Genomic DNA, 27,152 nt, shown 5'->3' with positions numbered 1-27,152 from the left:
TTGTAGTCCAAACGAGTTGTTCGTTGTAGTTTTTGAAAAGTGATTTCTGTTAAATAAAATATCTCCTTTTGAATTGGACTTTGAGCTTTGTAACTTTGCAGATCTTTTTTTATGCACAAACAGCAACATTACAGACTAACTAAAGTTGAAAAAGTGAAAAAGCATAATAGGACCCCTTTTTAAAGGAATAGCCGACCCAAAATTTTGCTGAAACTTTAGTGCATCCAAGATGTAGATGAGTTTCTTCCTCAAGAAAAGATTTGGAGAAATGTAGCATTACATACAAATTTAGCTCACCAATGGTTCATATAGAGTGGTCTGAAGTTTTGTGATGTTTTTATCAACTGTTCAGACTCTCATTCTGACTGCAACCATTCACTGCAGAAGGTCCATTGGTGAGGTGAGCAAGTGATGAAATGCTAAATTTCTCCAAATCTGTTCTGATGAAGAAACAAACTCATCTACATCTTGGATGGCCTGAGGTCAAAATTTAAGCAAATTTTCATTTTTGGGTCAACTATTCCTTTACATGTTTTTGGAGTGTCAAAATAATTTTTAGATAAATTATCATATTAAGATTAAACTAGTATTAGTCTCTTGAATTTTTCAATCTCACCTTCTTTCTCTGATCAGCAGGTTGGAAACGAAGTCCCGAGCCTCAGCAGACACGTGCTCAAATGCATCCTCATCAAAGTACCTACACTCATCCAACAGGGGGCGTTGTTTTACAAAAGATTTCACTTTTAAAACGTTCTTTAGCGCTGTTTGTAGATTTTATGATTTCTAAATAGATGTTTCAGTGCTTGTTTGTAATTAGTTCATGTTCTGTTGTGTATAGAATCGATATAACAGTGGCCTACCAGTTGCCCATAAGCACATTGTTGAGGGTCTGGCTGTCGTCGTCACCCAGAAAAGGAGAGAGGCCACTTAAGCTAGAACAACAGAAATCGAATGAGATTTTAATTGTTTCTCCAGTTCAACATCTAACATGAAGCAAACAGGGTTGCACAAGTTTCTTTTTCTGTTTTGGAGGCGACCCAGAATACTCCATAACACTGGTATTGCTTTAATTAGACTAAGCAGTTGAGTTGACCGAGTGACCCTGGATGCTGTTTAGCTGCCTTGTTTGATGTTTTTGGATTCACTCCCAGTACCTTCACTGGACATCACAACTGTTAGCCAATAACTAATATGTATGAAATCACTTATTAAAAATATGTATAATTGCATTTGTTATCAAGGCCTGCGTATGTATCTTTTGGAGTGGTACAGCAAATTTTAAATTCAATTATAAAAATTTGTTCAGATGATTATGTAATTGTGAATTACATGTTCTGGTGTGTGTTAATGTGATTTACAGCATGTATGTGACAACTCCCAAAGTCCACATATCTGTAGGGAAGGAGACGAAATCGAAGTTCACCACCTCCGGAGCTAAAAATTCAGGCGTTCCGAATGAAACTTTGAGCTTCTCTCGTGGTTTATATCTGAAGAGGGACAAAGAGAAGAGTCACTTGAACCATAAAAACCTCTCAGAGGATTAACACATTCAGAAATACACAGTGGTCACTAGAAAAGTATGTAAGGCAAATGTCATGCCAGCAAAAATGGCTGATGACAACACTCATCTTAATTTGAACACATAATCATGCATGGACAAGTACAATAGTAGTGTACAAGTATAAATCCCACCTCCTCGCTAGTCCAAAGTCAATAATTTTCACCTGATGGCTAGAGCGATTCACAAGAAGAATGTTCTCCGGCTGAAAAAAGTGATAAACTGTTACACATTTCCCTCTGACATTCCAGTTTCCATTATAATTTCACTGAATCCCTTGAGAAAAGAACAAAATCACTAGCCTAAATCTGACAGAACAAAGTGACTCCTTTTTTGTTTCATCTGTCACCTTGAGGTCCAGGTGAAGTACATACATCTGGTGCATGTACTGGACACCCTCACAGATCTGTTTCACAAACACCATGGCATCCACCTCAGTCAGCGGACAGCTCTCATCCACAATTCTCTCGAACAACTCACCTCCCTCCACACTGAATAAAAAAAGATCTGTCATTTCATCTGCCATGTTACACTTTAGCCAATTGTGATTTATTGCTTCATAAGGATCTCGCTGTACTCACTACTCCAGGATCAGCACAACTTGATTCTTGACCTCAAAGGCTTCATAAAGTTGAAGGATGTTGGGGTGACTTAGCTGGTTCATGACCTGGATCTCATTTAGAGCCATATCCTGCAAAACAACAGGAACAACTTTGAGAAATTCATTTCATGACCCTGTTTTGTGAGCGCTTTTGTTCTTGTGACACTGAAGACTGGAGTAATGGCTGTTGAAAATTAAGCTTTGCCATCACAGGAATACATTTTAAACATAAAAATAGAAAACATTTTAAATTGTAATAATATTTCACAACATTACTCTTTTCACCATATTTTTGATCAACTAATGGAGCCTTGGTGAGCATAATAGACTTCTTTTGAAAACATTTAGAAATCTATCGACCCAAGACTTTTGAACGGTAGTGTAACTATCCAACCATAATTAAACCATAATCTGAACATCTATAAAAAGGAAAAATGACACAAACAACTGCCATGCTGCCAAATAGTCAAAAGAATTTTTCATAGTTTAATTGTTTCTTATAGCCTCATATAGTGTCTCTAGATTTTTGTCACAGTAGTAAATATCCAACTTGTTTTGTATGTCTCAAATAACCTCTAGTTTATTATGGTACAGTTATGTTGGTAAAAAAAACAAACTGTGGTAGCAGAGCACTAGTTTGACAGCAACATGTATGTTAATGGCACTTCTATTTAAAGTGCAGATGCTTGCAGTTATATGTGTGAAGTATTACACATGCACACAGATCTGATCTACTTACCCTTTCTCTGGCATTTCTTGTGTTGATGATTTTAGCAGCAAGTCTCATCCCTGTCTTAGTCTCCGTACATTTGTGCACTTTGCCAAAGCGACCACTGATGATACAGATATTTAATACGGTGGTAAAAATGTCACAGGTGCTAAATAAATAATTGTAAATGATAAATAATTGATTCAAGTGAAATAAATGCTAACAGTTACAGTAAGCAGCAATGATAATCTCACCCTCCCAGCACTTCTCTGGTGTGGATACTGAAGGTATCACTGGGTGGAGGGTTAGACTTCAGCGACACAAACCGGTGATTGAAAGGCGCGGGCTGTGGTGAAACATCATCTGAAAAGAGCCAGGAGGACACTTTTTACAAGTCTTTTTCAGACAAGTGGGAATCTTGGGTCAGCCATCACTATGAGACATTCATGGTGTTGATATCTGATCTATAATGCTCTTCATGTTGGGTTGGAGTGGGAACAGCTGCGGGAGAGTGGATGATACAATAATGTGCCATAGACAAAGGATTATCATACTCTAGATACTTCAGATTTCTAAGGTCAGGCTATACTAGAGGCCTCCTGTCACCTCTTTAACCTTTGAAAACAAATTCACACAAGCACTGTGTCTCACTGTCATTCGGTGGTTATTTTATTCTCTTCTGAAAACAATTTACTGAAATTGTCAATTACACTTGAACTTGATTTCTTTCGAAATTATTTATATATTTTTTTTATTTTTAATTCGTTTTTATTTTATTATGAACATAGAACAAAAAAACAAAAAAAAAACTTACCAATAACTTTAAAACATGTTTTAGGAGGGTTATTGCTCTTCGTTTGTACTGGATTCTTGTCTGTAGCTGGAGTTATTTTAATCTGTATTCCACCTGAAACATGGTTTGCGGCTATGGCTGCTTCGGTCCCTTTATTAGCCAGAGGTGTTGATATTGTGTGGACCAAATCTGCCTTTCCACCAGTGACCTGTAATCTGTATAAAATGAAAAACATTGCTATTTATAAATCTATATACACACACACACACACATATATATATGTTGAAAAGTTAAGGGCAACTTTTTATGTTTTTTAAAATCACTTATGCTCACAGAGGCAGCATTTATTTGATCAAAAACAGTATATTTTATCTAATTCACTGACATTTGTCACTTTCTGCTTCAATCAACTCAATCACTGCTCCAGTAGTGATAAATTGCAGTTTAAATTGGGAGACAAACAATGCATCAATTGCTTGTTTTACCTCTGTAAGGAATTAGGGAAGCTCTGCACTTGTCTGAGCGCGAAAGCCTCTTTTGTGGCTGTAGTAACATTCAGACCCATTGATTTTGGTGGTTTGTGGCTTGGTGGTAACAATGTTGCATCTTGTGATGTTGTCATTTTTGTTGCAGGTGTATTTACTGATGACTTTCCAGAACTCTGCACAGTTGCTACAGGAAGACCCAGACTTGTTTTGGTAAATGTTTGGGTCGGTGTTGAATCTGGTAAAGTCAGCTTGGGAGGATTGTTGGGTACCAATGGAGCTGTACATTGAGGCATTGCTGGAACAACCAGTTCAGCTGTTTTCGGTACGGTATGATTTGGTAGGGTTACATTCACTGCTTCAGTATGCTTCGGTCCGGTTGTGTTGGGCAAAACCCCAGTCGTTGTCACAGGAACAGGTGCTTTGGTGTTTAGCTTTGACGTTTTCCTGTCATCTTGGGCTTCCGTCTTAGGTGGAGCAATAACAATCCTCTGGGTCACCACTGATGCAGCAATGACGGATTTCAGGACATCATTCTCGTTTGGTGGCATGTTCTTATTTTCAACCTTATTCATTTTCTGTGTTTGATGTTGAGATAGATCCGATCTTGGGCTTACAGTGGATGTTCCTCTTTCTCCCTTGATCTGCAATTTAGGTTCATGTTGAACTTTAACCTCTGTTGAATCTTTCTTCGGTTGATGGTCCTCTGTTCTCGTTCCGTTGTTTTCATTGATTTCTAGCAAAATACCTGCACAAACAAAAGAAACTGTCTAAGTCTTTTTTGTGTGTGAAATATCCCCAATAAATATGTATAAATGTAAGTTGCACTATATATACTTTCAATTTGTAAACCTAACATTCATAGCAAATATTTGAAAATATTTTAATCCCCCAAAGTCATTGTTTTTTGTATAACCTTGTATTTACTGTTGGTTCTTTAGTCAGGTGATTTGTGGGTCTCCCTGTCATTCTGCAGTGCATAATTAACATGCTAACAGACCCGTCATTCAGATTTATGTCCGTCAAAAATGACTACTGTTGCCCCACTTCACCGTTCCAAATGACATATGTAGTGTAATTCCATTTTATTGTAGTTACCTTTCTCCGAAGGCATATTAAAGGCATGTGGCACCATACAGTCTCTGTCCAAGCGAACATAGATTTCCTCCTGTCAATAAAGAGCGATAGAGGAAATTTTTTTTACAAACAGGTATAAAATACATGGTCAAGGGTTCAGATGAAGAACGATAATTGTGACAATTACTACTTTATTGTCAACAATAATGGATGATTATGTTCTATTTATTATATGTATGTACATCAGTTTTGCTGTTTGCTGCTTTAAATGCTCAAACTATTTAAAATGTAATGGATTCTGATTGGCTGTCGATGTTTTTTCATTCATCAGCTGGAGAAAAAAATCATTCTGAAAGTAATTCAAATGATATTGTCCTTCTGTGTCATTATCAGAATAGTTGTGGTGTGAACTTTCCCATTCTCATACATTTTTTAAAAATACAGTTATCGTCCTTGGTGTTAATGGGCCTTAAATGTGATTTATGCCATGTTGATTAATGCAATATAGTCTTAAGAGTTAATGGAACCATTTATAAGCAATTCTGGCTGATGTCCTTCTTTCCACTGACCGCAGAGGTTCGAACAGGCAGTGATTTCCGTCTCTGTAGAGCCACTAATGGCACAGACACTCTCTCACACTGACTGTCCTCCAGACCTTTCATATTCAAGAGACAGAATAGAAAATTGTTTAGACACCAACTTAGTTCCAAACCTGTATGACACCTTTTTTTTTCCCCGTGGAACACAAAAGGAGATATTTTGAAGAATGTTGGTAACTAGACAATTTTGGTTCCCTTTGACAAAAAAATACTTGGAAGTCAATAGGAACCCATACTGTTTGGTTGTTAACATTCTTCAAAATATTTGTGCTCAGCAGGAGAAAAAAAAAAGTTTGGAACAACGCGAGTAAAAAATGATGACAGAATTTTCAGAATTTTGGTTGGACTATCTCCTTAAGACAGTTTAAAATATCTGATTGTCACTGCATTCTGGCTCCGTACCACGCGCCAGGTCCTCCAGAGCTGTTCTCATCTCCAAGACTTTCTTTTCAAGAGAATCCAACAATCTGGTCTGAGCTGACAGCTGGCTGGTCACGGTCTCCTGCAGTGTGCTGTGCTGAACGCAGGTCCCACACATGGGGCAACTTCTCTCTGGGCTCAAGAGGAGCTGCTCCACTTTAAACCGTAAGTCATCAACCTTGGCCTCCAGGGTTGTGGGGCTGGACGGAGGCACAGGGCATTTCATAGAGCCCTTGAAAGACATTGAAGGAAGGCTGTGCTAGAGAGATGGGGAATAAATAGAGGTATTGAAGACAAGGTCTTTTTGAGGTCAAAATTACAATTAGGCCAATAGATTTACACACACAGTGAACGTCATTGTTGTTACTTCCAAGTTTTTAATAGAAACCCTGCTGAAATAAATCCACTTAAACCAGACTAAGTTGGTTTGCTGGTCTTAGGTTTAAGATGGTCTCCCAGCATAACCAGTTGAAAAGAACCCAAATTATCCCCATTAAAAAAAAAAAATAGAGAAATAGATCTAAGACTGGTTAAACATTTTATTTTATTTTATTCCCAAAATAAAACACAGGTAGACAAAGTTTTGCACGCACAGCTGTCAAATAAAAAGGACCTTTAAGCTTTTATTTAACGTTAAATTAATACAATTACCTATGTAATTAATAACCAAGTTAACAATATTACAATTAAATAGATGACATTAAATTACTAGTATTACAATTATTGAAAACCCTAATATTTAAATATTTTTAGCTGTACCGTTTTTTTCATTTAAAGTCCTGCAGTATGACAAATGATCTTTTTAAAAGTAAAAATATCCCATATGTTTTCTGTAACTACAGATATACACATACAGTAAGTCAAAAAAGTGGAAAAGTACAGTATTAAATAAAGCATAGCTATCCTCCAGCATAACTGAAAGATTCATCTTAATAATGTCTTCAGATTCAACTCCAAATAAGATATTTTACAATAAATTCTCAAAAAACTTCACACCCACCTGTAAAGATGTTTGACCAGTTTAAGTACATGTGTTTTCCGCCAAGGGTTTGAACAGACTGTTCTCTGGTGTTTTGTGGAAGCTCACAGAATACCAGTCTGTCAGATTCCTCTTTTATCACTCCGTGACCACCTCACCAGAAATAGGCAGGCCAGAGATGGGGGTTCACAAACAGTAAACTGATAATAGAGGCACGCAGAGCTGGCCCTGGGGAGGGGGCACAAAGTCTTTCCAAGACAAAAAAAGTAGAGACAGCAAAGCATGAGCTTAACGAATGTGAGACACGTACCTCTAGTGTTCAACCATGCACTGCTGACAGTCATGCAGCTTTAATGGAATAAAATTTCTGCCCTTTACTTAACTTACATATAAATTACATATTGAAACAAGAATAAAACTTTGCATGACAAGTATTAAGTAAAGTTACTAATAACTAGAAAGTGCAAGAATCAAGACGGTTGAGCCCTTATGGATGGTATTCTACCAAATTAAGACAGAAATATATAGATTTAATAAGCTGAATGGTCCCATTTAAGTTCTGCCTACACTGTAAAAAATTATTGTGATTTTAACAGTGAGTTTCCATACTATATATACGGTGAATGAATGTAATTACATTTAATGTTTTCACAGTAAAATACTGTTAAAAATACGGTTTTTGGAAGTGAAAAAGAAAAAGTCATTGTATAATTTACAGTGGAAAACCACAAATTGACACTCCCAGAATTCCCTGCATGACACTTCATATTTGATGTTTTTTTGTTGAAATAACATGTTTCTTAGTTTTTTCTTATCAGTTGTGTACATTAGGGTTTAATCTTACATCTAATGTTGTTAAATTAATGTTTATTGCATTATTTCAGTATCGTGTGTCACCATGATGGGGTTTAGTGTTTGTTTATCACAGCTGCCGGTATTTTACCGTAAATGTCACAGATTTTTTTTACAGTGTAGGAGTGGGCCATATGACCAAAATCTTATTTCACGGTATGAGACATTTTATTTCACAATAACGATATATACCTCGTTATAGCTATTTTTATTTTATTTGTTATTAAATTTAAGAAAAAGAAGCAAACTACAAGCACAACAGAACAAACAAATATGAAATAACTTTTAATTTAAAAATTTTCCTATTACTTAGCTCAACCAGGTCTCGTCCCATTCGTCGGTATTTGTGATATCACAAATCCCGGAAAATATGCGTTGTAGTCCAGACTCGTTCGTTGTAGTTTTTGAAAAGTGATTTGTTAAAATATCTCCTTTTGAATTGGACTTTGAGCTTTGTAACTTTGCAGATATTTTTTTATGCTCAAACAGCAACATTACAGACTAACTAAAGTTGAAAACGCATAATAGGACCCCTTTAATAATGACAGACAGCAGCAGGTAAATAAGGCTGCTGTCCCTTTAAGACCAATCCAATATACTGAAACACATCCGGCTTTCAACCAACTGTTTACATTTATTTAACACATAACCGACTGTGTTTACGGGAATATTCCACACGACAGGCATTATGACATAACTGTGTGCATATTTGACCATTCAAGCACAATAAAACAGGAAAGAGATCTGCTTTCGCGATCGCATGCTGTCTGAGGGGCTTTCAGTGCGCGCGCTTCGGCTGACAGTCAGTGTGAGCACCGCATTCAGTTCTTTTTCCATTGCATATTGCACTTAACTCCAAGTGCGTTACTATTTTCTCATGAATCATGCATGTTTCCTTATCACTCAAAGGTGAATATAACGTTTAAGCAGTATGCTACGCAGATATATTTGCATACCGCTGAAAACACGATATAGCAAAATCTCTAACGATAGACACTTTATTTCACGGTAACGCTATATACCATCATACCGCCCAGCCCTTGTTCAGCCACAACAGTCATTAAACAAAGCCTTTATACTAAAAGTTTCTTTATTGCGAGAAATAGAAGAACTGTAAAAAAAAAAAAAAGAACAAAGAACAAGTCTTCATATACAGGAGAGTTTGAACAGAAATTTAGCTGAGGGAGTCATCACACCCAACTGTAAAATTGTTTACTTGACCACAAAGGCCTAATGCATCAGCCACAGACAGATAAAAGTTAGTCTAAATTTTCAGACATCATAGAAAGATATAAAACAAGAAATAGTAAAACACATTAAGAGAATCATGTAGAATTAAGTCAATGTAACAGTGCGTTACGCATTTACATGCGGAAACGATCTGAAAAGTTTGGAGATTGGGGCACTGTGAGAGACACTTCACTTTTTTTCAACTCCATTGGCTTGTAGCGTCTGATCGGCTGGGCCTTGCACACCTTTTGAAAAAGAAAGGACAGAATTAGTTACAATATAAATCAGCCAATTAATTTTCACTGAAGTGATGAAATATAAAATAATAAATTGAATTTTTTTGTAAGTGCAGATAAATATTTTAGACTACTTGATCCTAATTTTCACAACTTTCCAGGCCTGGGAGGATAAGCAACATCATTCTGAAATCTCTTACCTGTTCCTGCCGTAGCCTTACAGTCTCCTCCTTTTGCTGCTCCTCTTGTTCTCTGGCCTGCTCCTCTTCCATACGAGCCCTCAGTGCCTCCTTCTCACTCAACTCCTTTTCAAAATCCATTCGTTCCTTGGCTCTCCGTTCTGTGGCCAACTGGAAGCCATCTGGAACTGCAGAATTAGTAGAATTGGCTTAAGAAAGTGCCAAAGGTGAATAAAGAGGACCAGATGAAGTGGTCACGTAGAGGTGAGAGCAGTGAGGACAGCGGTGAAAATTGGAAGGAAGCGAGAGTTGGTTTTGGAGTTAGCTGTGCACTTCAACATAAAACTCACACAAAGCCAGCAAGCCCAAGGAAGTTCAAACTGGAGACAGTACAACATGTGTAGCGCAACACTAATTGGAAAGATTACAAAAACCACCTGCCACCTACAACAACATACCCAAGATGGAGCGATTCTCCTTTTTCGGTACAAATGGTTCTTTGTGCATTACATTGTTTGGTCGTGCCTTAAAACATGCGGCTTCAGCCTGTCGTTTCAACTCCTCTTTCATCTGGAGAAACATTTTAAATGGAATGTACCAGTTACAACAGAGATTGTAAACAATGTCACAAATGCAGAGACACAGATTTAAAAGTGAGTTCCACTGGCTAACTAGTTGCAAGTATGCAAACACAAATGCTAAGCCAGCACACTGGACATGTGTGGTCCAGTAGAACGTAATTTTAACAACAGATGATCCATGGAGGATGAAGAGGAAAGGCTCAGATGAAGATCTTACCATCTGCTCCCAGTGGTCACCCTTTGCCGCTCCTCGTTCGTCAACCATCAGCTTGAAAGGAGCAGGTTTGGTGGGCTCTACTACCTTTTTCTCAGGGAGGTGCACTTCATGGAAGTCAGGAAGGGGTTGGGCCTTGAACTTGGGTAGCTGTGAGATTTGGTGAGACAGTCCATTTAGGCACCATTATGAAATGAAGATCAATAAGACTTTCAGCTACTCTATAAAGAAAATACCTCTTCATTTCTCATTTCATCCAGTTTCTTCTCCTTCATGACCCTTCGTTCACGCTCACGTTCCTCAAATGAGAAAGGGCACATTTCTACCTGGCTCTTGACTGGCAGTTTGGGCTGGAAGGGCAGGAAGTGGGGCACAGCATGTGCCTTAATTGGAGCAGGAGGCTTCTCCTGAAGGTGCAATGGAATTAGTTGAGTCAACAAATATCATTTTTCTGATATTTTAAATAAAAAAAGCACAGGATTAAAATGTACCTCTTTTTTCTTTTCCATTCGCACACGGTTTTTAAGAGCAAATGCAGGTGATTCTGGAACAGTTGGATTTTGAACTTTCTTCTCTGGGACACCCTTTACGGTGAAAAAAAAAAAAAAAAGGGAACAATGGAATTATAAAAAGGACGTCACCACCTTGGCTAAACAAATCCAAAAAAGGGGTTGAGAGAACTGTTACTAACCACAACTTCCTCCAGAATTCGAGTTGGTAGCGGTCTGGGATGGAATGTGTGGTCCTCTTTTTCCTCAGGCTTCTTACTGGCCTGCCGCTCCTGAAGTCGCTTCTCGATCTCCAGCTGGAAGCCCTCAGGCTTGGTAACTTCTTTACTGCCTGGCTTTTTAGGAACCAAAGCCCCTTCTAGAATCTTTCTGTTGAGTTCTAGAGCTTTGAACTTAAACCTGAGATGGCAGAAGGAAAGTTTGAAGAGATTTTCTTGTGCTCAATTAAAATTAAGCAATAACACACACACGTCTCAGCAAAACTTACTGCTGCATTTTTTCTGCTTCCTCAGCCTCAATTTCTGCAGTGCTTTTCACCATTGTGGGACGATGTCTCTGGCGAGTCAGTAGCTGTGGTGTTTTGGGGTGTGTGATTTTTGACTTCTCAGCCTTCACTGGTGATGGTCCTGCAAATAAAACACAGGCAAAATTTGTCAAAAGAAGCCTAGAGGGTAAATTACTCATCATATTTCAGAGGAAATAAAAATGAATGAAAATATAAAAAATTAAATGGATCATGTATCCATCCCACTGAAAAAAAATCATACGGTTCCAGAACTACCCGAGGGTGAATAAATGTTTTAACAGCATCACACAAGAATGCAATCCTAACAACATTCAAGGCCACAAAGACACCAGAAACAGGGTCTGAGAGCAGACGCACCTCTTTCCTGGCTCTGCCGACTGCGCAGGTGATAGCGGGTGGGAGTGCGTTTCTGAAACTGCTCAATCTGCTGGGCCATCGGCACATAGGCTCCTGCCTCATCAAGCTTCCTCTTGCCTCTGGAGAGGTTGAAGGGTTTGGGAATGGTTGTTCCCTTTGGAGCCTTCAACTACAGAATGAGACAACATTCAAATCAACAAGCAGCTTCAAAAAGAATCCAACTACTCATCCTAGTGACTGTACTCACAGGGGAAGATGGGTGCTTGCGGAGCTGAGAGGTGTAGTTCACCTCCTTGTACGAGTTGTCTTCTGCAGAGCCTCCATCCATGTGGTTCTTCAGCCTGCTATCCGAGCGGAAGTTGAACTCTTTGGGAATGGTGGTGGACAGCACATGCTTCTTAGGAAGCTGACCTTTAAAACAACACAAGAACAGCCAATTAAAAACATTAAAAAAAAACTAAAAAAAATAGTATTTAAAAATAAAAAAAGTAGATAGTTTGCCATTGACTCACTGCCTGCCAGTGCAGCCCTGTAGCTGGCCTCGTTCTTCCGACGCTGTTCTGCCACCTCTTTCTGCAGTGCCTCGATGCGTTCCAGCTCTTGCTGTTCGGTGCTTTTCTGTCTGAAATTCAAAGACAGCATATATAATTTAATTCTTTAATATTAAACCCTTCTGATAAATTGAAGTTAAAGCAACTGGCAAGACACAAGGGGGAGCTCCAGTTCTTTACCAATATCAAAAATAGACAGTCAAGAGTTCACCAGCAAAGGTTTGAAGTTGTATGATTTCATGTTTTGAAAAGTCTTTTATGCTGATTTTATAATTACAGTAAAACATTACTTTTGTGAAAAATTACTACAATCTAAAAAGTTTTTTTTTTTGTTAAATTGTAATTTATTCCTGGGATGGCACAGCTGAATTTTCAGAAGCCATTATGCCAGTCTTCAGTGTCACATGATCCTTCAGAAAATTATTCTATGCTGATTTGGTGTGCAAGAAATATTACTTATCGTTATCAATGTTGGAAACCTGCGAGACACAACAAAAACACAGCTCCGATCACAGCGTCTTCCATCCTCCTGTTGTTAATGTTGTTCTTATTTGTTTCTGTTGATGAATGCCGCGCACAAATGACGACGCTGTCGACCGGCTTATGTCACTTCTTAGTACACACTCTCGGTGCGAATGCAACCCTTTAAATGGTACTGGGAAATAGTTCGCGCAAAATCGTCCCAGTACTTTAGTACTGTACATTTAGTTCTGGAACTAAAGCGGTGCGAAAGGCCCTAATGTGTTGATTTTCTCAAGAAATATTTGTTCTTATTATTAATGTTATTTATTAACATCATAGAAGTCTTTGCTGTTACTTTTGATCAATTCAATGCATCTCTGCTAATTTAAGATCATTTCTTAAAAAAAATAAAAAAAACACTACACACTACAACACCACCACCTTAACCCAAACTTTTGAACAGTAGTGTAGTTTGACTTTGCTGACTATTCAGACTAATAAGAGTTTCACTTACTGTGTAGTGTTGGAGGCAGAGGCGGTATCTGAGGTCTTTGAGGCAATGGCTGGTTTGCTTCTCAGCCGGACACTGCTCCTCGCACCAGCACCACTGCGTCGCACAGTTCTGGATGTTGAGCTTCTGTGAGGAGATAAACCAAAATTTTATTATAAAAATCATACAATATTCTTAATTTTCGAGTAACATCCCACATTACAAGTAGGGTTGGGTACCATTCACATTTTAACCGGTACGGTACCGGTACTTGATTTTCGGTGCCAGTACCCAACTGTACCTTTTTTCGGTACTTTACTCTCGGTGTAATTACAAAAACATTTCAGTGAAAAAATAAGTCCGAAAGTCTCAATTTTAACATTTTCAAAAATGGGGCTCTACAAACTTTCTTTCAGTAATACAAGAGTAATATATTTCTGTTACATGTTAAACCGTACTTTTATTTTGACAGGTTGCCATGAAGTTTCTGTGTGTATACAGTATGATGATGCTAGTTTTCTCAAATGAAACCGTAAAATTCTCGCTAAGTGACTCTCACAGCAGCTCTGGAGATTTAGTTTGTGTTCATGCCGTCATATAGTGAGACGCAGAGGCCGAAAATCACCGCAAGCGCCACGCGTGCTTCAGTATTTGTGTAGTAAACAAAACCACGTTTCCGCCATTCATGCATACAGAGGCAAGCGGAACATGCAGGATTCATATTTAAACCATCTTTTTGCATTTTAATATTCACAGACACTAGTTCATATCGTGATTCGAATTAAGTGGCAGTGCCTACTTTTGATTTATTCGTCCAAAATTGACGAATTCCACGCTATAGAGTAAATTACGTTTTTATGAATGATTGGACTCCACGATCCCATCCACGTTTTCGCAGAAACCATATGGCCCTAGAAATGTAACCACACTTCAGAACATTTCGGCTTGCCCTGCATGTTGTTTGAACGAGTTGCAGGGGTGACATCACGTCACAGGGTCTCTCTCTCTCTCTGTAGTGTATGCGCCCAGATACGGTCTCAGGTACCGAAACTTGGCACCGATTGATTTAACGTGAATCGGTACTCAGTAGTACCGACGCAATTCGGTCAGTACCCTTAAAAGTACAGAGTTCGGTACCCAACCCTAATTACAAGCCACTTCACCAGTGAAGTCTACTAAATGCCCACTAGGTGCCCTCCACAGCTTAGCAAACGCATTTCTCAGTTCATTTTACCTTCGCCGCTGATCAAAAACTCTCCTTGCTGTGGTAGCAGGTACAACTCTATGCATCGAGACAAAGTGGCTAATTGAGCACCCCGTAATAGACTAAAAACAGATCTAAATTTAGAAGCACATACCTTCTTTTCTTGACAAGAGGGGGTGTTGTAGGCTTTTCGTTTCTAGGCACAGGCCGTTTGGACACTCTGCAGGAAGAAACAAAACAGTTAACCGATGTAAGAAGAGAGTAACAAAAATGGACTGTTTAATAGGGTGTATAAAAATAACGAATAAGGTCTCATTTACCTGCGTGGTTGAGCAGGAACAGATTTCTGGCCCTGACCAGGAGCAGCTGCAGTTCTGACGTTCCCCCATGATGTGACTACGTTAGATGGGACCTCTGTACAGGTGCTTTCTTTGACATCTGAAGCAGAGTAGATATTAAGAACACACGTGCAAAACAAACATCACTGAAGTTGTTCCTAAGAGTTTTCTAATTGAAGCAGTTTTTCCCTAACCTGAGCTTGTTGTCTCATCTTGTTTGACCAGGGGAGACACCACAGCGTTGGGTCTGTTGGTATTGGGGATTTCATCAAATGGCTTTACGGTCCGTAAAGGGGTGGTGAGCTGTTCCACAGTGCCACTTTTAGGAGTTGCCTTCAACTCTAATAGTAAAACACAACAAAGATAGTTGATATTCCTGTGGCTCAGTGGTAGAGCATTGCGTTAGCAGCGCAAAAGGTCGTGGGTTCAATTCCCAGGGAACACACATACTGGTAAAAAATGTATAGCCTGAATGCACTGCAAGTGGCTTTGCATCTGCTAAATGCATAAATTATTTAAATGAATTATTAAATTATATATACGCACACATACGAATATTTTTTATACATAAATGTATATAAAATAAAAACAAAAATAAGTATATTATAAGCATAAAGAGTAAAAAGCCTTACCAAACCACTGGTCAGCATTATCCTGAGGGTCCAGGGCAAAATCATCTATAGACTCCATAACATGAGAAGGGGCATCCCATCTGTATGCATCAGCAGAGTCCCCTTCCATATTCACACAGGAAACTTCTGCAAAATCAAAAAAGAAAAAGGCTTTAAAGAGTTCAAACGGAATCTGTAACAATGCTGTAATAGTAAAGCAGAAAATTACATTACCTGCGCAGTGCGGCGCAAAATGGCAGCTATTGGCTAATCTTAGACTCAAGGCCCAAACTGCAATAAAATGCCCAAAACGCTCGATTTATCCAACAATTATGGATTATACGATTAATTTACGTATAGTGTACCAATATTATAAAATACCTTAAAATTTCAGACCGATAATTTAAGAGTCAGTTCATATGAAATATCCGCCTAGATCTCTCATTACTCATAATTACGAACAAAGGGGAAAATGTAAACAAACGAAACCTAAATAACATCTTCACATAATTTAAGATCACAATAATCAATTGAGCAAAAAACAAACAAACAAACAAACTTTGAAATCTGTCGGTCTATTAACGTTACATTGAACATTAAAAGTTTGTCTTGCAACGACTAACTGTTACGGCCCAATACAAACGCACCAATTAAAGCTTAATTTAAACGCAGCAGTCAAAGTCAAAATATGATATTGTTTAAAAATGTGTAAAACCCATACTTACGCTTCAAACCAATGCCTCCTACCACAACCTGAAAGGCTGAAAAAAGACAGTAAAATGTTTAATCAGCAGACGCTCGTACCCTCCTGCCACAAACAACCCGACGCGAATGCTAGAAGTTTGAATGTTGGTGCCGTTAGAACTGCGTTTACGAATCAGCCAATCAGAGGGCTCAACGCGGCGCGTCTCGTTTCCTATTAGCTCTGCGTTTGTGACGCATTAACCACGTGATTAGCTGAAAGCACAATATGCATAACAGCAGGACATTTAAAAACTGACTGTTAGTTTAAATAAATTAAATATTCTACTGTTTCATAAAGCGATCTTTTTTTGATCAGTTATATTTTCATACAATAATCTTAACCCGTTCAATTCCAAATTTTTTCCCAGCCACGAAAATTAACCAAATGATGTGTCATTAGTAACCCGTTGAAATAATCAATAATAATAATAAAAAAAATTTTAAAGTGTGAACATTTTTTATTTTTTTTATTTTACTTTATTGTAACATACTGTATATCATAAAATTGTTATATTAGTGCTACCAGTATTACAACATCAATATTGTAACATTTGAACTTTTACTTTAGTGCAATATTCACTGTAACTTTGTCATTGCAACATTTTAGTGCAGCCTTCACTAACAAATGCAATTGGATGTGTGTATACCTAAATGCACTGTTATCCCACCGGTCACAATTGTTGCCATCAACATGTTTACTCATTCTATGACCACACTCAACAAAACTGAATAATTGTGAATTCATATATTAATGCTAGACACCTTAAAGATAACACGTACCAAAAATCTTTGTCATTTCTTTATGTTAAGTTACTTTACTAGTCTTTTGTTTTGGCGCTTTGATGCAGCCATCATCTTCTCATGGCGCAAACATTAAATACTCTGGTCATGTGACAAATGTGACACTGCACATATTTAATTGACCCTTTATTTTTTTCCATATTAGCAGGAAATTCACTAAAACACCAGTCAGTAACATTTTTAGAGCTTTATAAATAAAAACCTTCTTACGGGCACTATTGTGAGCAGTGGTATTAAATGGATTAATTCTCAATATTCTTTAAACTCATTAAAAATTCATGAAAAAAAATAATTTTAATTAAAAACAAATTCATACTAGGATCCCAGCTTTAATGTCATCAGTGCAAATTAATAATCAAAACAGTGAATGTGGATAGAGAATAATGAATGTCAAAATACTAACACAATACAGTACAATAAGGCTTGACATTTGCATGTCAAAACACTTTTAATGCCAGTAGTTTGCAAGCTAATGCAAATAAAAAACAATCATAGTGACAATAAAATGGGCAAGGCCATAAAAAATGACAAGGCAGTAAAACTAAGATGCACATGTTGAGCAATACGCTCCTGTGTAGTGAATTACATCTTCTGGATCATCACCTGGAATTTACCTAAGAAGAACGAAAGTGCAGAAGAGGAGGGATGACAGGAGACAAGAAACAAAAAATTTGTTACTTTTAACATTTAATTAGAACTTGATGAGCTCAGACTCAAGAGAACTAACTTCGCTGATGCTCAATTTCAGATTAAGATCACGAAAAAAAGTACAGAAAATCTAGTGGTTATTTTGTATACTTTTTGGCATAAAATTTGCTCCTTACAGGCAGGCATGACTGACACTTCCGCCGTGACTATACTTTTCACACCAAGGTTTGAAAGTGCTCCTCGGACCAGTCCACAGGTGAAGGCTAAAAACTGCAGGAATGAAAAAATGAGAGAGAAAAATTAGTTTGACGATCTCTTTATGAGCTTTATGAAGCATCAAAGTGGTAGTTGTGTAGACTGTCAATGGAGGGACAGAAATCTCTCAGATTTCATTAAAAATATCTTAATTTGTGTTCTGAAGAATACAGTACAATAAGGCTTGACATTTGCATGTCAAAACACTTTTAATGCCAGTAGTTTGCAAGCTAATGCAAATAAAAAACAATCATAGTGACAATAAAATGGGCAAGGCCATAAAAAATGACAAGGCAGTAAAACTAAGATGCACATGTTGAGCAATACGCTCCTGTGTAGTGAATTACATCTTCTGGATCATCACCTGGAATTTACCTAAGAAGAACGAAAGTGCAGAAGAGGAGGGATGACAGGAGACAAGAAACAAAAAATTTGTTACTTTTAACATTTAATTAGAACTTGATGAGCTCAGACTCAAGAGAACTAACTTCGCTGATGCTCAATTTCAGATTAAGATCACGAAAAAAAGTACAGAAAATCTAGTGGTTATTTTGTATACTTTTTGGCATAAAATTTGCTCCTTACAGGCAGGCATGACTGACACTTCCGCCGTGACTATACTTTTCACACCAAGGTTTGAAAGTGCTCCTCGGACCAGTCCACAGGTGAAGGCTAAAAACTGCAGGAATGAAAAAATGAGAGAGAAAAATTAGTTTGACGATCTCTTTATGAGCTTTATGAAGCATCAAAGTGGTAGTTGTGTAGACTGTCAATGGAGGGACAGAAATCTCTCAGATTTCATTAAAAATATCTTAATTTGTGTTCTGAAGATGAACAAAAGTCTTATGGGTTTGGAACGACATGAGGGTGAGTAAATGATGATAAAATTTTCATTTTTGGGTGACTATCCCTTTAATTGCAATTTTATTAAATATTATATATTCCTTCTTCCCCATCTGTAGATATAATATTCTTGTAAACAAATTTAAGTACTACATATCTCATTATGCTATTTTCAAGGAAAAATAAATGACAAGATATTGATTTGCAATTTCAATTTAAAAGATGTTTTATGTTTTTATTCAACGCACAATTAAAGCTTATTGAAGCTGTTTATGCTGCTTACCTTTGGCGCATGTTCCAAATACTGTTTTCCAGCAGACAGTTGGGTCAGCAGGTGGAACTTGTTATCTTGTAGCACATAAATACCCTACAAACAATTTGAACGTGATGATTTTCTAAATAAGCACCTCTAGTCAATGAAGAGATTCACTAAAATGTATGAGTTAAGATGCCATAAAGCTTAAAGTAACATTATAATGTACACACCTGGTGGTTTGTTCTCAGGTTGTCAATCTGCTTCTTAAAAACACTGGTCCAGAAATCTTTGCAGATAAACTTCATAACATCAAGCTCATCTTTGAAACGTGGTGTGTCTTTGGTAAACCTGCAAACAGAAATATGCCTGCTGAGACAAGAACAAATGGCTATTTATTTCTACTACTATTTAAATGGTCTTTTACATTTTTCAGCAACATGAATTAAAAACCATTTAAAGTTAAATTTGGATTTTCCACGGACAATCTGCAAAACCACAATTAAAACTGCAACAAGCATAACATCAGATTATAGGATGTCATCAGAGGATCTGCTTGACTACAGAATAAAATTTGGATTTATGGATGAAAAGATCCGCCATGATACCTCTCAATAAGTCCTTGTCCCACACGAAACCCCATGCTCTCAAGTTTAGAGACACATCGTCCATTCTCCTGTGCACAGCAGTACACTACATTAATTCAACATGCCATATTCTCACTGTTTTATTAGTGTGCTTGGCTAATTTAGCTCTATACGCTATTCTACTATTCTGGGACAGACAGTGTTTTCAGTATATCTCCGGCTCTTACCGATTCCCCAGATTCTGCACTGTTGACATATTGAATAATTTCACTGTGCAGGAACTGAAAGAGAGCCTCGTCTGCCATCTCGAGCCAGTTCAGCCAGACTGAAACTGACAAGCGACCCAAACTGACTATGGGAATAAATCAGTTACTACTTTAGTAAATGGACACTACTCATTGAGCGAATAATCAACTAAATTCCAATATTTCGCCAGTTCCCTAATTATTAATAGGGTCCTTCTTCACAACTGTTCCACTTCCTGTTTGGCTGAGAATTAGCTGCCCTTGTATATGCCTGAACGTAAAATGTTTTTCTCTCGTTTTGTTTGGAAACAGATTTCCGTCTTGTTTTGTATGTAAAGTGGAAATAAAGTAGGGAAAAGTGGCGCAGTCATGAACACCCGATTGACTTTTATAATCTTTAATGCCTGTTGTAGCTAAACTGGTTTACAATTATTAATACGCGAAACCTTTTTGTCTTAATAGTATAAATCACAATATTAACGTCTTTGTAAAGTACATGATTGTATTTTGTAAATAAAATGATACACTTGGTTCAGTTGATAAAACTATTACAAAAATTAAATATTTAATAAAATTATAAAAACACCTGTAAATGAATGTTTGTATTTATCTTTTATATAATTTATTGTAATAACTATAATTTTATCTTTTAATTCATTAAGTACTTAACATCTTAATGATTTTCAGTAGCCTATTGCATTAATATGAATGAATAACTTACATTCTAGTGGCCTTGCCAAAAACAAACTATCATTGTTTTACTGACAGTAAATGATGAATGAAACAAGAAACTCAAATTCTACAAGATGCTTTATTTCTTAATTCTTCCTTAACATTGTTTCTTTCCGAATACACCTTAATCTCTCACTCACCCTTGCTTTCAGAATGTTAATGAAAACAATCAGTCCTTGGAACCCAAAAATGCCAATGCTTGGAATTTTAAAGATGTAAAACACCAATGAAACTTTACATTTCATACTAAAGGTACAGTACAGCTGTGCACAGTGTGCATCTCACTGAGGTAGATCAGTCTTGAGTCTAAACATCACAGTTGAGTTGAGGTCAATTTCATTTCAGTTCAGCCAAAGGAGGAAATGCCCATGATGGTTTCTAAATAAAATGAAACTCATGAAATGAATTCACATCTTCAGCTGGCCTAAACAAAATGGAGTTGACAACATATGCCATCACAGTTACCTTATAGGCCACTGGTGCATGTAACACTGAGTCAAAAGTATAGACAGTGAAGCAGTGCTAAAATACCGTTCAAATTTACATGATAAAACAACATTTTCTTTTCTGACAGTGCTCCTGGTTTAGCATGGAGAGATACTTGAAAGTGCTTTTCAGCAATGACAGGGTATGTGCTAAGCTTATTTTGTCTGATACTCATGAATCCAGGCAAAACATTGAGGGAAACTTTGTAGTGTGAGAATTGTGTAAAACAATTTTTTTTCTTTTTTCCCAAGATTCTTTTTACATCATTATGCAGGGCACAAATATGATCAATTCTTGTTTATTTGCTAAACGAAAAATTAAAGTTATATTTTATTTAGTTCCCATATTTGGGAATTTGTCAGGATGGGCTACTTAATTTTAAACAAATGTTCACTTTTCATTATGATTTTCAATTCCAGAATAATCAATGCTTTATTCTGCATTTCATTCATAAAATACTCTGGAATGAACAGAGAGAGATGGGGATTTACAGGAGAAGAGTCTACACAATAACTGTGATTCCTTTCAGAAACATTAAGGATGTGAACACAACAGCGCCTAAAAACTTTTACCTAAAGGCTAAAATCAACACAAGCTAATTAATTAAATGCTAATTAATCACCTGACTCATAACTAAAACCATTGAGCATTCTTAAAAAAAGAAAAAAAAGAAAATCAAATGAGATAACATTCTTCATGCAATTTGCGTGAGTATTTGCTTCATTTCTTGTCAAATGGTTGAATCCTATTCGTGACAAGAGTTAGAGAGGTAGGTTTTTTTGTGTTGTGTGACCGTGAGCTGAGAGGTACATCTAAGACCACAGTTCAACTTGACTTTTATGGTGCGGTCAGAGAATTTTCTGCGAAATTTCATGGACAAAAAAAAAGGTCAATAGTGTAGATGTATGAAGCAAAGCACACACATAAGTCACTTTCAAAACGAGCAGATTTCTGTTGGTCAACGTGGCAAATTTGCATGACCAACTGACTCTTCTTTCATCCGGATGCAAAACTCCCACATCAAATCCTATTGAAATGACTGGAATTTGCAGACAAAAATTTGCAGATCAATAATAAATGTGACCGCACCTTTAGTCTTAGAAGTGCCGTTGATAAAAAGTGCTTCATTATACAACGGAGAACACTGTAATAGCATTATTTTCCTTCTTGACAAAAATATTGAGGTATTTCTTTTACTAACTTTTCAGTTAAATTTTTTAAAATGAATTTTATAAGTCCATTTATCACTACAAAACACTCTGAAGACCCTCTAGGAAAAACCACAAAGTTAAAACTATTCTAAAAGCAAAACTCCATCTATCCTAGTGATCCTTTTGTCTAATTCTACAGGATCCATTCGAAGACCTCGCACCCACCTAACTTCACCGTCTCCAGTTCATTACCTATAAGCTACTTGGCAATGACGCAACAGAATTGTTGCGTTTGACTGGCAGGTCATAGTGGACTTGGGTGACGTCATTGCTGGAAGGCCTGATGGAATCGAGGTAGAGTTGGAGAGAAACCAGAGAGCTGGTTTAAGTGCCCTGAAGCCTGAGGCTCATGCAGTGACTGTGGCTGAAATGAGGTAAGCGGCCCAGAGATCTGAGAGGTAGGGCTTGGGGACGCAGTGGTGATGGTGGTGGTGGAGTATCCCAAGGGAGTGCTGTAGGGAGGCAGGCCGAACGGCAGGAAGCCCAACAGGTGCGAGAGGTCCATGTTGGCGGAGGTGGTAGGCGGCTCGGCTGAGGTGAACGCTGAGTTCCTTAGGGTGAAATGGGCACTCTGGCCTCCCAGAGTGTCAGGGAGAAGGTCGCCAGGCCGGGAGACGGCAGTTGCCACGGCGGCCTGCGGTGGCATTGGCCCGCACTGGAGTTCGGCCAGGAAGTTCTCCATCTCCGTTTTCAGATATGAGGTAGTGGAACTCGGCTGATATCTGTGAGCCTGCTGGTACTGCTGCAGAGGAGGCTTGTTTGGATCAAGGTAGCAGCCCACACCCATCGGGCTGGACAGGGGGCCAGACACCATCGTGTGATGGTGATGATTGACCCCTGAGGTAGATGCGCTTGGAAGGCCTTGAGGGTTGAACATGGCCATGGAAAACGCCTCTGTGGCATCTTTCGGAGATCCGACGGAGCACACAGTGGGACTGGGCTCCTCCTTAATGGGAATCGGAGGAAGGGTCTCCAAATCTTGCGCGTGGCTTTTCTTCAGGTGTCGGGTGAGGTGGTCGCGACGGCCAAAGCGCTGGGCGCAACGTGTGCACAGGAAGTCCCGTCTGCCGGTGTGCACCACTGCATGGCGCCTCACATCCTTGCGAGTGAAGAAGCGCCGGCCGCACCGTTCACACTGATGCTTCCTTTCCCGTACCACAGTCCCCGGAGGAGGCCGGCCAGTGTGCGTACTCAGGTGCTCGAGTAGCGCCGGCATGCTCTCGAAAGCCTGACGACAGACCTTACAGGTGAGGTCACCGCTGGCGGAGGTGGCATGTGTGGCCACGTGGCGTCTAAGACCCAGACGAGTGTTGTAATGCTTTCCACATTCCTCGCACCGTAGTTCCTGCTTGTTGGGGTCGTGGTTTTGCAGGTGGCTGTTTAGCTGGTCTTTGCCATGGAACATTTTCTCACATATATGGGTAGTTTTCAGGGAGTATGTCCCTGTACATCTGTGAAAGGCCAACGATCAGTGCTGATGATGATTCAAGGTTAGAAATTGAGTACAATTATAGTCCCGTTGTTTTAGAGCAGGGGTGCTCAATCCTGGTCCCGGAGATCTACCTACCTGCAAAGTTTAGCTCCAACCCTAATCAGGCACACTTGATAATTACAAACAGGTGTGTTGGAGCAGGGCTGGAACTGAACTTTGCAGGAAGGTAGATCTCCAGAAACAGGATTGGGCACCCGTTTTAGAGACAAAAGCAAGTACCTGACAAGAAGCTCCTACAGGTGATTTTTCTTGGGAGTGAAGATTGTTTTTTTGCATGTTCAGACTTCTGCACAGAAACAAAAAGGTGATGATTTGATAATTTAATTTACAGTGTCTTTACCACAGTAATAATAGTAAATTATGCATAGTTACACACAACTAACCCTAAACGAAACCTTAAATCTAACCTTATAGTAAGTACATGTTGTTAATTAATATTACTCGGTACTTATTTGTATAATTACACTGCAATGACACCTTAAAACAAATTTCCCCCCTTAAGGTTCTATTATCTAAATGTGTATCTAACATCATAAAGCCACAATGGATTTGTGTATTTCATTAAAAGGATTGTTCACCCAAAAAATTGTCATTTACTTATCCTGTCCTGTTGTTCCAAACCTGTATGACTTCTTTCTTCTGTGGAACGCAAAAGAAAATATTTCATGATTTAAAGTTAATGGTGACCAAAAGTTTGATTACCAACATTCTTCAAATATCTTCTTTTAAGTAGGATGAGAAAATGTTGACAAAATATTTATTTTTGGCTGAAAAATCCTGTTCAATCATGTTAAGTATGCTTGTAAACGAAGTACAACAATTGTAATTTAAAGGTATTTTGTTGTTACATCCAAAACATAAGGTCATTTACACTAAAAAAATGCAATATAATGGTAAAACATTCATATACTGTATATGCTTATATACAAGTTTTGTTTTAAAATTCTGGAGCGCATTTATGTGCATCAATTTGTTAATTTAGAGATTTGTTTTAGATATGAACAATGAAAAACATTTTTGAAATATGTATTTATAAAACGTATATTGTAAAAAAATAAACAAAACCTAAAAGTGTTTCATGACAGTGCAGTTTTTGACCTGAACCTCCCTCTGAATGGTAACAGATTTCAACACAAGAAACTTAAAAACACCCTGAGGGGATGTCCATGATGATTGGTTAGTGACATTTATAAAGGGTTTGTTTACCTGTTCTCACAAAAGCACATTCATTATCTTGACAGACCTCCGGAAAATGCATGTCCACTATCACTCCCTCCCTTTTAGAGAATGGATGGACATCATTCAGGCAACCCAAAATTCAAGTAATTTTTTTTATATGCACCTAAATCCAAACTTTTTTATTTTTTTCCAAAGATTTTATTTCAATATTATGATTTTGTTTTAATTTTGTAAGATATATTATTTTATTAAGTTTATGAATTTGGTTCTTCATTATGGACAAAATGTGCTTCTTTTATCGATTAACTTGTTCATGTATTATGGTAATTATGCTGTATCTGTACAATTAATAATAAAAAGAATATTTTTTTTTATTTTCAGCTTTGAATATTTTAAATCACAAATGGCTACACAGTAACAGCATTTTCCTTATTTCAACTCACAGTTTAATGCAAATTTGACACATGCAATTCACTGTACACATAAAAACGTCAGGTTTGTGTAAAATCTTCTTTTATTAAATAAAATAAAAAACTTCACTAAACTTGTTATATAATTAAAAAATAAAGTTGTGTCTGGTGCTATATATTTTTTATTTTTCCTTAAAAAAACCTTGTTGATTTTATCTTTTAGTTTATTTACTTCTGGCACGTTTCGCTCAGCAAAATCTCTCAAGAACCGCATAACATTGTGATTAAATGGTCAAATCGAAATTATCCGTAACAAAGAGCGGATCAACACAAATCAAACAATCCTTTCGTGCTTTCCTCGTGTAAAAAATTAAATAAATAAATGCATTGAATGCACCAACAGTCTCATGCTTAGCTAATGTGTTTGCTCATGTAGGCTACGCAACATTTAAACCTCTTATGTGGGATAATGGTGCACATTTATCTTTTCATAAGTCTAAAAATACTAACTACGAAACTCTATGAGGGTATCAAACATTTGAACATCAATGCAAACAGTCCACGCGGTCCTAAATTCACACTATAACATTTGCATAAAAACAGTCTTGTGCTCACCAGAAACTTTTGATCCCCGCTAAAGTTGCATTTCACACGCATTCATCCATCCTACATCTCACTAGTGTGCAGATAAAAAAAAAAAATTCGTTTCCCAGCCATATCTCGATGAACTCTCAAAAACTGTTCGCAGTGAATAATTTATTTTTTGTTCAATAATGTGGGAGTTTTTCGGGCCCGCTGTTGCTTTCCCTCTAAACACAGTGCTAGAGCTGATGGGCGCGTGCATTGTGGGAACGTGACGTCAGACCACTTTGGCCAACTTTCAGGGTGACTTATTTTTCACAATTTAAACGATCACAAACGCTCATATTGCAGCATCATAGTGAGTTCTATAAATAGAAACAAATGTAAATGACGCGGAACGGCAGTTTGCAAAAAATATTAATTATTTCAGCTCACTAGTGAAGGAAAAAGTAATTTTTCTTACAATTAACTTACATCTTTTAGAATTATATCATGAATAATACTGTATCTGACAAGATACAATTAATATATCATCATTCAGCTTGTTTACAACGCCCGGTTTGTTGCACGAGCAAGTTGCCAATGAAACCTGCTATGCGAGAACGAACATGACAAAGCAGCAGAACCTTTCTTCCCTTTTGAGTTCATTATGCATTGTTTGGAGATAACGTTTAGTACAATTTAGTTTTTACTTTGAGTATATGTAACGAGTAATGCTTCTCGATTGTTTCCATTTCACAATGGAACGTTTTAGTTTCCATCATGTAATAATTGCACGTTTTGCAAATACATCATTGTTGTCAAGTCAAGAGTGTCAAGGGCTAAAAATATTTCCAGCACTTACAGCTCCAGACGAGAGACATGTCCATTCTAAAAAGTTTACCAATAATAAATGATTACTAAAACAACCGTTTTTCAGAGAAATCTGTATGAGCAACAGCTGCAAATTTTTTAGCATTCAGAATCATTCAGATTCAAAGTTCAGATCATTTTGTTTATAAATCCTCAGACCAGTTTTACTGTTTCTTTGGAGAATAACCAAATCAAGAGAATGATTCAGTCCCTAATCAAACATCAATATTGCTTGTGAGTAAATATGCCATACAGAAGAGTAGCTTCTGAT

The 27,152-nt window shown here is 37.6% G+C and overlaps 4 protein-coding genes across 10 annotated transcripts in view; all 4 read right to left on the bottom strand.

The window, feature by feature from the left end:
- Positions 1–7,348, bottom strand: part of LOC107756349 (myosin light chain kinase 2, skeletal/cardiac muscle-like) — an 8,728-nt gene extending 1,380 nt beyond the window's left edge. Inside the window, exons 1-14 of the mRNA XM_016573398.1 lie at positions 7,243–7,348; positions 6,225–6,501; positions 5,793–5,878; positions 5,245–5,314; positions 4,147–4,894; positions 3,683–3,876; positions 3,123–3,231; positions 2,899–2,992; positions 2,140–2,249; positions 1,908–2,049; positions 1,693–1,763; positions 1,359–1,487; positions 861–932; positions 617–697 (exon numbers count right to left, since the gene is read on the bottom strand). Coding sequence (XP_016428884.1) covers positions 617–697; positions 861–932; positions 1,359–1,487; positions 1,693–1,763; positions 1,908–2,049; positions 2,140–2,249; positions 2,899–2,992; positions 3,123–3,231; positions 3,683–3,876; positions 4,147–4,894; positions 5,245–5,314; positions 5,793–5,878; positions 6,225–6,486 — 2,168 coding nt within the window. The 5' untranslated portion in view covers positions 6,487–6,501; positions 7,243–7,348. The remainder of the gene's footprint in view (positions 1–616; positions 698–860; positions 933–1,358; positions 1,488–1,692; positions 1,764–1,907; positions 2,050–2,139; positions 2,250–2,898; positions 2,993–3,122; positions 3,232–3,682; positions 3,877–4,146; positions 4,895–5,244; positions 5,315–5,792; positions 5,879–6,224; positions 6,502–7,242) is intronic.
- A 1,837-nt stretch (positions 7,349–9,185) lies between these two features.
- LOC107756403 (targeting protein for Xklp2-B-like) lies at positions 9,186–16,305 on the bottom strand. The gene is made up of 19 exons (XM_016573495.1): positions 16,287–16,305; positions 15,796–15,852; positions 15,583–15,708; positions 15,145–15,291; positions 14,933–15,050; positions 14,767–14,832; positions 14,643–14,690; positions 13,433–13,555; positions 12,418–12,527; positions 12,153–12,316; positions 11,906–12,074; positions 11,510–11,648; positions 11,205–11,421; positions 11,005–11,097; positions 10,750–10,920; positions 10,517–10,663; positions 10,177–10,288; positions 9,740–9,927; positions 9,186–9,548 (listed from the first exon to the last, which is right to left on the bottom strand). The coding sequence occupies exons 3-19, from the start codon at positions 15,689–15,691 to the stop codon at positions 9,438–9,440; spliced, it is 2,232 nt and encodes a 743-aa protein (XP_016428981.1). The 5' UTR covers positions 15,692–15,708; positions 15,796–15,852; positions 16,287–16,305; the 3' UTR covers positions 9,186–9,437.
- Positions 16,306–18,183: 1,878 nt separating this feature from the next.
- On the bottom strand, positions 18,184–20,196 carry LOC107756365 (trafficking protein particle complex subunit 6B-like). Of its 3 annotated transcripts, none has more exons than XM_016573414.1 (6): positions 19,920–20,196; positions 19,714–19,781; positions 19,339–19,477; positions 19,136–19,219; positions 18,595–18,688; positions 18,184–18,384 (listed from the first exon to the last, which is right to left on the bottom strand). In XM_016573414.1, the coding sequence occupies exons 1-6, from the start codon at positions 19,995–19,997 to the stop codon at positions 18,353–18,355; spliced, it is 495 nt and encodes a 164-aa protein (XP_016428900.1). In that variant the 5' UTR covers positions 19,998–20,196; the 3' UTR covers positions 18,184–18,352. The 3 variants fall into 3 exon arrangements, with proteins under 3 accessions (XP_016428900.1, XP_016428901.1, XP_016428902.1); XM_016573415.1 differs by having other exon boundaries at positions 19,339–19,474; XM_016573416.1 differs by having other exon boundaries at positions 19,339–19,456; positions 19,920–20,194.
- Positions 20,197–20,767: 571 nt separating this feature from the next.
- Positions 20,768–26,284, bottom strand: LOC107756402 (zinc finger protein PLAGL2-like). Of its 5 annotated transcripts, none has more exons than XM_016573491.1 (3): positions 26,063–26,284; positions 24,078–24,144; positions 20,768–23,817 (listed from the first exon to the last, which is right to left on the bottom strand). In XM_016573491.1, exon 3 carries the CDS (start codon positions 23,769–23,771, stop codon positions 22,632–22,634), a length of 1,140 nt encoding a protein of 379 aa, XP_016428977.1. In that variant the 5' UTR covers positions 23,772–23,817; positions 24,078–24,144; positions 26,063–26,284; the 3' UTR covers positions 20,768–22,631. The 5 variants fall into 5 exon arrangements, with proteins under 5 accessions (XP_016428977.1, XP_016428978.1, XP_016428979.1 ...); XM_016573492.1 differs by lacking the exon at positions 26,063–26,284 and adding an exon at positions 24,456–24,471; XM_016573493.1 differs by lacking the exon at positions 26,063–26,284 and adding an exon at positions 24,437–24,457.
- Between the last annotated feature and the right edge of the window lie 868 nt (positions 26,285–27,152).

This window comes from Sinocyclocheilus rhinocerous, unplaced genomic scaffold (genome assembly GCF_001515625.1).
Source record: "Sinocyclocheilus rhinocerous isolate Xijiao unplaced genomic scaffold, SAMN03320098_v1.1 scaffold712, whole genome shotgun sequence".
NCBI lineage: Eukaryota > Metazoa > Chordata > Actinopteri > Cypriniformes > Cyprinidae > Sinocyclocheilus > Sinocyclocheilus rhinocerous.
Note: the sequence above shows the minus strand (reverse complement) of the source record. Positions and strands in the feature narration are given on the sequence as shown.

Coding starts and splice junctions, on each gene's coding strand:
- LOC107756403 (XM_016573495.1), bottom strand. CDS start 15,691: ATGGAAGGGGACTCTGCTGATGCATACAGATGGGATGCCCCTTCTCAT. Junction 12,528..13,432: donor TCTGCCTCCAACACTACACA/GTAAGTGAAACT, acceptor TTTGAATTTCAG/ACAGAAAAGCACCGAACAGC. Junction 12,075..12,152: donor GCAAGCACCCATCTTCCCCT/GTGAGTACAGTC, acceptor CTCATTCTGTAG/TTGAAGGCTCCAAAGGGAAC.
- LOC107756365 (XM_016573414.1), bottom strand. CDS start 19,997: ATGGCAGACGAGGCTCTCTTTCAGTTCCTGCACAGTGAAATTATTCAA. Junction 19,220..19,338: donor ACCTGAGAACAAACCACCAG/GTGTGTACATTA, acceptor AATTGTTTGTAG/GGTATTTATGTGCTACAAGA. Junction 18,385..18,594: donor AGTGTCAGTCATGCCTGCCT/GTAAGGAGCAAA, acceptor CGTTCTTCTTAG/GTAAATTCCAGGTGATGATC.
- LOC107756402 (XM_016573491.1), bottom strand. CDS start 23,771: ATGTTCCATGGCAAAGACCAGCTAAACAGCCACCTGCAAAACCACGAC.